Source organism: Nicotiana tabacum, chromosome 3, assembly GCF_000715075.1.
Source record: "Nicotiana tabacum cultivar K326 chromosome 3, ASM71507v2, whole genome shotgun sequence".
NCBI lineage: Eukaryota > Viridiplantae > Streptophyta > Magnoliopsida > Solanales > Solanaceae > Nicotiana > Nicotiana tabacum.
The window spans coordinates 194814700-194823393 of NC_134082.1; the positions used below are offsets into that span (position 1 = coordinate 194814700).

At 36.9% G+C, this 8694-nt stretch overlaps 1 protein-coding gene across 1 annotated transcript; it reads left to right on the top strand.

Moving 5' to 3' along the window:
- The first annotated feature begins 2542 nt into the window (after window positions 1–2542).
- LOC107784286 (uncharacterized) lies at window positions 2543–3697 on the top strand. Its single transcript, XM_016605394.2, has 4 exons — window positions 2543–2713; window positions 2842–3192; window positions 3265–3298; window positions 3402–3697. The coding sequence occupies exons 1-4, from the start codon at window positions 2543–2545 to the stop codon at window positions 3695–3697; spliced, it is 852 nt and encodes a 283-aa protein (XP_016460880.2).
- The last annotated feature ends 4997 nt before the right edge of the window (window positions 3698–8694 follow it).

Consider the following 8694-nt stretch of genomic DNA (forward strand, 5'->3'; position numbering starts at 1 on the left):
ATGATGATGATAATGATGATGATGATGATGATGATGATGAAGATGATGATGAACAACTTGAAGATGGTGAAGATGGACTAGAAAGTGAAACACACGCAGCAGTTGAAGGTGACCAGGATGCTCTGTCAATTTTTGTGTTTGTAAGGGTGATCGACGCATCCAAATACAAATTCAGGACTTTTCTAAGAAAAGTATAGACGTTTCCTAGCCAATATTAGTGTGAGGTCTAGGATCAATTTATTCCATGAGTTCAAGGAAAAACTTAGAATAGTCAAATTGATGGAAAAGATTTATAGTAGTTATTTTGGACTGTGTGGGAAACTTTTAGAGCACTAGACATAGTTCAATGGACAACTTGTCCATTCCATACTGATTCACTAAATTTATTGCGAGAAGAAGCGTGAGTTGTGGTTTTTAGTTGGAGACAAGCATGTTCACTTTGGATTGAAGGAGTTTGCTTTGATGACTAGATTGAACGGTGGTGCCAAAGCCAATGAAGAAACTATGAAAAAAGTGATGGATGATGGCGAAACATTCTACGATAAAGTTTGTCAGTCTAGCAGGAAGGGAGTAGATGCAGAGCTGCTTTTGAAACAGTTGAAGTCCAAGAGTTTTGAGACAGTCGAGAGGGTGAACTATTTTTGCCTTTCTACCTATATGTAATGAAACTACCTTGCTTCTTATTAACTGTCGATGCTGTACTTTTTGCTTCCTTAGCACTTCCTTATTATATTACAACAGGTAGCTACTTGGTTGCGTAAAGACAATGTGTCTATAATAAACTAGCTACTTGGTTGTGTGAACACCTAATTATTTTTACCACCTTTTAGTATTAAAATAGTTATAAGTTAAGCCACTTCGCCACCTATTCTCCGATCACCGGCCGGCGAATTTCTCCCTTTTCCCCCATCAAGTCAAGTGTGAATTGCTAACCTACGCTCATCGGAATGGGGAGAGCACAACGACGGCCATCGAAGGCTACTAAACTACTGATTGAAGAAGACAACATCTCAAAAGAAGGAAGGACTCTAGAAACGGTGAGATTGGTTACACCAAAACCTCTAGCAATTGGAGGTGATGGTACTGTTACATTGAACAAAGCAGGGGTCAAAGAGGTGAACATAACAATTGAAAGGAAATTAAGTGAGGAAACGTCAATACACAAAGGAAAGGAGCATGCAACACTGAATTTGGAGATATGGACAACCCTACCAGCTCGAAGTGGAGAAAGTAAAGTATTAGCAGGTACATGGACAACACCGACTAACATACATAAGGTATTAAGCTCGGAAGGACTAGCACAACAACAGATGCAAGCTGTAGATCTGAAATTGAAGTCTGTTCCAAGTGAAAACACCAATGGAACAGTAGCTCAAACTGGAGGTACATAGAGGAAATTACAGTTGGAATCTGAACCAAAGCCAGCTAAGACATGGTCGATGCTGCTTGAGGAGAATAAATTGGCAAAAAGAGGTATGGATCTGAAGTTTATACCGCCTACTATTATTGAGGATAAGGCGATTGTAGAACTGGTACAAAAGGATATTGATAGTGAAGTACACAAGAGGAAATATGCGGCAATAGTATATGTCATAGGTGGATCACCTTCTATTGAGGCTATGGAGAGATTTGTAGCAGGATAAGGGGATTTGTCAATGAAACCAAAAGTATATTATCATAATGCTGGTTATTTTATGATTAATTTTTCATGTTTGGAGGAGAGAGATATGGTGATGTATTCAGGGCCACATATGCTTAACAATAGACCAGTTATTATGAAGGCATGGACTGCTGAATTTGACTTTGATGCTGAGGATTTGAAGACCATTCCCATTTGGATCAAACTGCCTAACTTACATCTATATTGTTGGAGTGCAAGTGCATTGAGCAAAATAGGTAGTGGTTTAGCCCAGCCAATATATGCAGATGCTTGTACTTCGAATACTGAGAGAATCTCATATGTAAGGATATTGATAGAAGTTGATGTTACTAAGGAGTTACCAAATGTTATTAAAATAAAATATCCAAAGGGTAGAATCATGTCACAAGAGATATGGTATGATTAGAAACCTACATATTGTTCAAAATGTATGCAAATAGGCCACAACTGTCAACAAAAGCAGATCAACACAGGAGGGGGTGAGAAGAAAACATGACAGTAACAATAAAAGATATTGGCAAACCAGAGAACAGAATGGAAGCCTATTAATAATGAAGCTGGATTACAAAGCCAGCATCAGCAGGAGGTACAAAGGAAAACTAATAAGAAACAAGTGAATAATGATAAAAGAGAAGGAAGTGGAGATGTATGGCAACAAGTTAAAAGTAAATCTGCAGCAAAAGGGCAAAGAACACAAGAAGCTAGGCAATGCATTCAAGTTCTGAATGGTTTCAACAACCTAGTAGAGACAGGACAAGAACAAATAACAAGAGGAATATCTGAATGTAGTACAAGTAAAGGGGTGGAGGGGGAGAGGTTGAAACAAAACACTTTAGCAGCATCAGCATGATAGTCACATGGAATGTAAGGGGGTTCAATAAAATGTTTAAACACAAGGAGTTAAAGGTGTTTATGAGAGATAATAAAGTAGATATGATAGCAATATGTGAGCATAGAGTAAAAGATACAGAAGCAGATAAAATTATTGGGAAAGTACTACCAGGATGGGAATGGAGTCATAATGTGTCAAATACATGTAAAGGCAGAATCTGGGTAATATGGAATCCAAATGTGTTGTAGTATACAGTGTTAGAGAGATATTCCCATGTTATACATGGCAATTTGAAGATTCTAAAGACTAATAAGGATTTCTATTTTTCAGCAATCTATGGATTACATAGTGTGCAAGACAGAAATCATTATGGGTGGTAATTAGGAACTTAACAAGGCAATGCATGGGACCTTGGTTGCTGATGGGAGATTTTAACTCTATATTAGGGGTTGATGATAGAATGCATGGAAGTGAAGTTCAGGATAATGAAACAAAAGATTTTAAAGAAGTTATAGAAGATTGTAGTTTGGCAGAATTACCTACAGTGGGCAAGACATATACATGGACAAATGGTCATGTTTATAGCAGAATTGATAGAGCAATAGTTAATGACATCTGGATGATTAATATGCCTCCTAGACAAGTTCAAATATTGAATCCTCTTTTCTCAGATCATTCTCCACTGGGGATTGAGGTAGAGGTAAGATGTGATAACAATAAAAGGCCCTTTAAATTCTATAATTGTATGGCTGATCACCCTGACTTTGGGTAGATTGTGGAAAGCAACTGGACAATGAAGAATGGGGGTATGGAAGTTGTATGGAAGAACCTGAAACCTATAAGAGCTGCTTTGAAACAATTAAACAATATGGAGTTTAAGAATGTCAAAATGAAGTTAACTACCATCAGAAAGGAACTGGATGTCTACAAGGAAGAATGAAATTGCTAATCCAACAACTGATCTGTTTGAAGAGGAGAAGAAACTACTACTACAGCTAGAAAAGTGGGATAAAATTGAGGAGTCCATCTACAAGCAAAAATCAAGAGTGAAATGGTTGAAGCTGGGAGATACTAACAGTGCCTACTTCTTTGCTAGCATGAAAGGAAGGAGAACACAAAATCAAATTACAAAGCTTACTAATAGTAATGGGGATGTGTTGACAGATGGAAAGAGTATTGAAGCTGAAGTGGAAAGAGTTTGTTAGGAACTACAAGTGGCAGCATACTAGCTATTCATCCTGGCTGGATAAGGAATGGACCAGTGCTAACTAGAAGACATCAGTTGCAGCTCATAACTCTTTTCACAAAGGAAGAAGTAATGGATACTGTAAGCACGTGATTTTTGCCCTATATGAGAATTACTCCCAAAAATTCAAAATAAAATGATTTTCCGTGATGTGCAATTTTGTGAGATTTTGTGATATTTTTGGATAATTTTTTGTATTTGTCTGTGCATGTTTATTTGTTAAATTAATAAAAAATACAAAAATATGCCGCATTTTGCATGTAGGATTTAATTCTACAATTGTTAGTAATTAAAATTGTTTTACAAAAAATAAAAATTACAAAAATAGGCATCTTTTGCATTTTTAGCATTTAATGTCCAAATGAACAATTTTTGCCTAATTATTACTTAATTGTGCGTTAATTGTTATTGGGAGTTAATTTGCATTTCTATAACTTAATTTAGTTCTTAATAATAATTTAAGTATTTTTAGAATTTAGTTTTAGAAAAATAAAAGAAGAAAAGAGAACAAAAATACAAAGAAAAATCGGATTGGGCCACTTCTTCAATTTCAAACCACAAGCCCAAATAATTGCCCAACCTTCCCCATGACCCGGTCCACTTCAAACCGGGTCGACCCGGTCCTCCCCATTAACCCAAATACCCAACACCCTTCTTCATTTTTCAAAACACAAAACACAAACAAAAAAAGAAACAAAAAGAAAACCCTAAAACACTAACTCATCCGCCCCCCTCCCCTCTCATTTTTCTTCTTCTTATCCAAAACACCAACCTCCCCATCAATGGCTACCCTCCTCTTCATCACACAGCCATGGGCTACCCGCTGCCTCCGTCTCCGACCAAGCGACCACCATCGCGACTTCGTCTTCGTCGTTCAACGTCAAGCTCGAGTTTGAGCTCGACGTCCATGGCTGCCCTCAACCTCACGTCCAAACGGCCAACTGCTACTGTTTCTTCTTTGCTACATCCAGCCATGGACAACTGCTGTTCGTTTCTGCCTTCATCGAGGCTCGTCGTCCAGCCCGTTCCCAGTACGTCATCGCCGCTGCTTCTCCTCCTTCCTCCGAGCTGCTGTTGTCGCGCTGCTGCCTCACCTTCATCTTCTTCACGTACTAAACCAAACTTCGTTGCCTGCTACTGCCTCCTGCTTGTGACGGGCTGCCACTGTTTCGTTTTTAAACGATGCCAAACGACCATCTTCTTTGGTCGTCCGTTCGTGGTCGTCTTCGGCGTCAAGTTATCTTGGTGCGATACTCGTTTCCGGACAGATTGTTTTCATCCAAGTTCATCGTCATTTGTTCGAAGCTTTGGTTGTCAAAACAGTCCGTACATATGTCGTGTAGATCCGGTTAGTAGTTTTTGAATTTTATTTTTGTTTGTATTTTGTTTTGATATTCTCGAATCTAAAATCGGCAAATGTTTGTGTTGTTCATGACTATCGTTTGAATTAATTTTTTAGTTTGTTCATATGTTTTATTGAATTAATTTTCAAATTTCAAATGGAAATTTAATTAGTTGTTTTTCATGTTTATTTCATGTTTGTTTTGTTGTTTAGGTAAAAAATTTGTTAGTTTAATGTTTATCAGATTCAAATTGAAATTTAATTAATTATTTCTTCGATTTGTTTCATGTGTTATGTATTTTTCCAGAAATTATTAATGTTGTTTGAATCATTTAATCCGTCATGTTTGTTGTTTAAAATGGATTTTAATGCATGTTTATTCATTGTTTGAAGTTCGTCCAGTAATTTAATTTGAGTTTGTTTTGGTTTTTGATTTGTTGATTTAATTTGAATCTGCATTTTGTTGTTTGGATTGTTGTCTCTTTGCTCGTCCATTTTTGGTCTAAGTTAACCAGGATTGGTTCCCGATATGGTTAATTTACTTCCATTAATTTTGAGTTGTGTTGTTCATCGTGTTCATATGATTTGTTGTTGAAGATTGTTGAGAAATTGGTCATCTTGGCTATATTTTGGTTAAGTTATGATTAATTGATTGTTTAGAACTGATGGGGGTAGTTTGGTAAATTGCATTACATTCAGGGGTAGAATGGTAATTGCAATAAGGTCGGAGGGGTAGTTTGGTAATTGAACATTATTATAATTGTTTATATAGGCATGGGGGACAAAATATAATGGGGTGGGATTTTGATATAATTGTTTAACATAATGGGGGACAAGACATAATGTAGTGGGGGAATATTGTATTTGTTTATGTTAGGCATGGGGGACAAATTGTAATGGGTTGGGGTTGATGTATTTATTTAATGTAGGCATGTGGGACAAGGTTTAAAATAAAGAAAACATTAAGTAGTGGGTACAAAGCATGCCTTGGGGAATAATTTCGGGTTGGGGATTCAAGACTTGTCTTGCTATATATATATATATATATATATATATAGGGTCATTTGACACATAAAGGGGGAATTTAGACTGGAATTAGAAAAAGATTTGAGAGAGAGTTTTAGGACTGGAACATAAAAAGACAGACTTCTTACACTTGAGAGCTGACAGACTTTTACACTTGAGAGAGCTTTTAGACTAAAAAAGAGAAAGACAACTTGAACTTCTACCTGAATAAATTCCGTTTGTCTTTTCTCGAGTGTTATTGAAAATCAGTAAACTACTGCATCTTGTAGCTGTCTCTCTTCTGCTTTGACTGCGATTGCACTTTGGTATTGCTGATTTTTCAATCCGTTACTGGGTTATTCTACTGGTTGTTACTGGTTTGCGGTGTTGCTGAATCTGCTGTTGCTGTAGTATTATTGCTGCTAACTCTCCTTCTTTTTGTTCTTGTACTGCCATTTCCAGGTACACATTTGTACACTCTCGGCTTGAAGCGAAATGAAATATTAATCAGGCTTCGTTCCTGTTGAATCCCTCCTGTTTAGATTTGTGTTTGAATATAATTTTCCTTTCTTGGTATAAAAATGTAGTCGATTTATTAATGAGTAATGGGGTTGCATATGTATAACTTCTTCATCTAACAATGTTAGTTTAAATTAATCAAATACTAGTTAATTTGTGCTGATATTATGGTGTGTCAATCTCATGTTCTAGTATTATCGAATAATAGAATATAGAATGAAAGCAGTTTTTCTTTGTACAAACTCGATCGCAATTTTCCATTCACCTTAGCCGTAAACTAATAACTAATAAGTTATGTTTTTTCAGCATGTAATTAATTGAGAATTTTTTTTTATTTTTAGAGACAAACTTAATAGAAGAAATGTAGTCACTGTAGGTTTATCCTTAAAAATAAAAATGAGACGAGCCTCGCCAAATAAATCACACATCGCTGGGGCCCTCACTAAATACATAACCATTGACTAGACTTTGGATTTGGCCGTTTAATCAACATTCACGGCCTCTTCCTAAAATAACAATACGTTAGTTTCTTTAGGACGCGCCTTAATAAATCTTACATTCTTAAACTAGGGTGCACATTTATGTGACCCAAATCCAAATCTCAACGGAGTCGAAATGTGTTTCTAATCACGGGTACATTGATTGTGATGTGGTTCGAGATGCGTGGCCATGACGTTGCAAATTCCTTTTAAAAATAAGAATGAGATGAGCCTCGTCGAATAAAAATACAAAATTGCGGGGCCCTCAGTAAATATTTATTTTAAAATTGTTTAGACTTCGGGATGGATCGTTTAGCAAAATTCCACGGCCCTACCCAAAGTAAATGATACGCTAGTCACTTTAGGCGCGCCTTTAATAATTTAATTTTCTAAAAACTCGGGTGCACATTTATGTGACCCAAATCCAAATCTCAACAGAGTTGAAATATGCCAACAACCACGGGTGCATTGATGTGACGTGGTTCGAGATGTGTTTCCACGATGTTGCAATTCTTGATAAAAATAAAATGATAAAAGCGGTTAAAAGTTAAATTTTGCACATAGGTTCAACATGTATTAAATCAGATAATCAAGCCGAATATGACAGTTTGAGCGACCGTGCTAGAACCACGAAACTCGGGAATGCCTAACACCTTCTCCCGGGTTAACAGAATTCTTTATCCAGATTTCTGGTACGCAGACTGTAATATGGAGTCATTCTTTTCCTCGATTCGGGATTAAAATTGGTGACTTGGGACACCCTAAATCTCCCAAGTGGCGACTCTGAAATAAATAAATAAATCCCGTTTCGATTGTCCTTTAATTGGAAAAAACTCCCTACGCCCCTCGCGGGGGCGGGAAAAGGAGGTGTGACAGATACACTAAAAGGTATAGATGACATAAAAGCACCAGGGGGTGATGGGTTTAATGCATGTTTCTTTAAGAAAGCATGGCATATTACTGAAGATGATATTGTTGCTGCAGTACTGGAGTTTTTTACTACTAGGAGAATGTTCAAGCCAATCAATAACACAGTAGTCACTCTTATCCCTAAAGTAAAAAAACCCAAGTTCAATCAAAGAGTATAGACCTATCTCATATTGCACTATACTATATAAGATCATATCCAAAATGTTGACAAGTAGGTTGAGGCAAGTGATGAATACACTGGTAGATGAGAGTCAAGCGACCTTTGTTCCAGGAAGAGGCTTAATAGATAATGTACTGCTCAGTCATGAATTAATAAAAGGTTATGGTAGGAAAGGGGTCTCGCATAGATACATGATTAAGATTGACATGCAAAAGGCATATGCCTCACTTGAATGGGTGTTTTTGGAGTAGGTATTAACTGAATTGTGTTTTCCCAAAGTATTCATAGGATGGATTATGGAGTGTCTTAGAACTGTATCTTACTCCATATCTATTAATGGTAGCCCTACTATGCCATTTGAAGCAAAAAGGGGGGTGAGGCAGGGTGATCCAATGTCACCATTATTGTTTGTGTTAGCAATGGAGTACCTGACTAGAATCCTGAAACAATTGAAGGAGGAACCTAATTTCAATTATCATCTAAGGTGTGAGAAACTGAGCATTGTCCGGCTCATTTTTGCT

What these genes read in the sequence shown, in the direction of transcription:
- LOC107784286 (XM_016605394.2), top strand. Translation starts at nt 2,543, where the DNA reads ATGTTTAAACACAAGGAGTTAAAGGTGTTTATGAGAGATAATAAAGTA. An exon ending in CATGTAAAGGCAGAATCTGG is followed by an intron (nt 2,714 to 2,841) that starts GTAATATGGAAT and finishes TGGATTACATAG; the next exon opens with TGTGCAAGACAGAAATCATT. An exon ending in CTGGACAATGAAGAATGGGG is followed by an intron (nt 3,299 to 3,401) that starts GTATGGAAGTTG and finishes AACTACCATCAG; the next exon opens with AAAGGAACTGGATGTCTACA.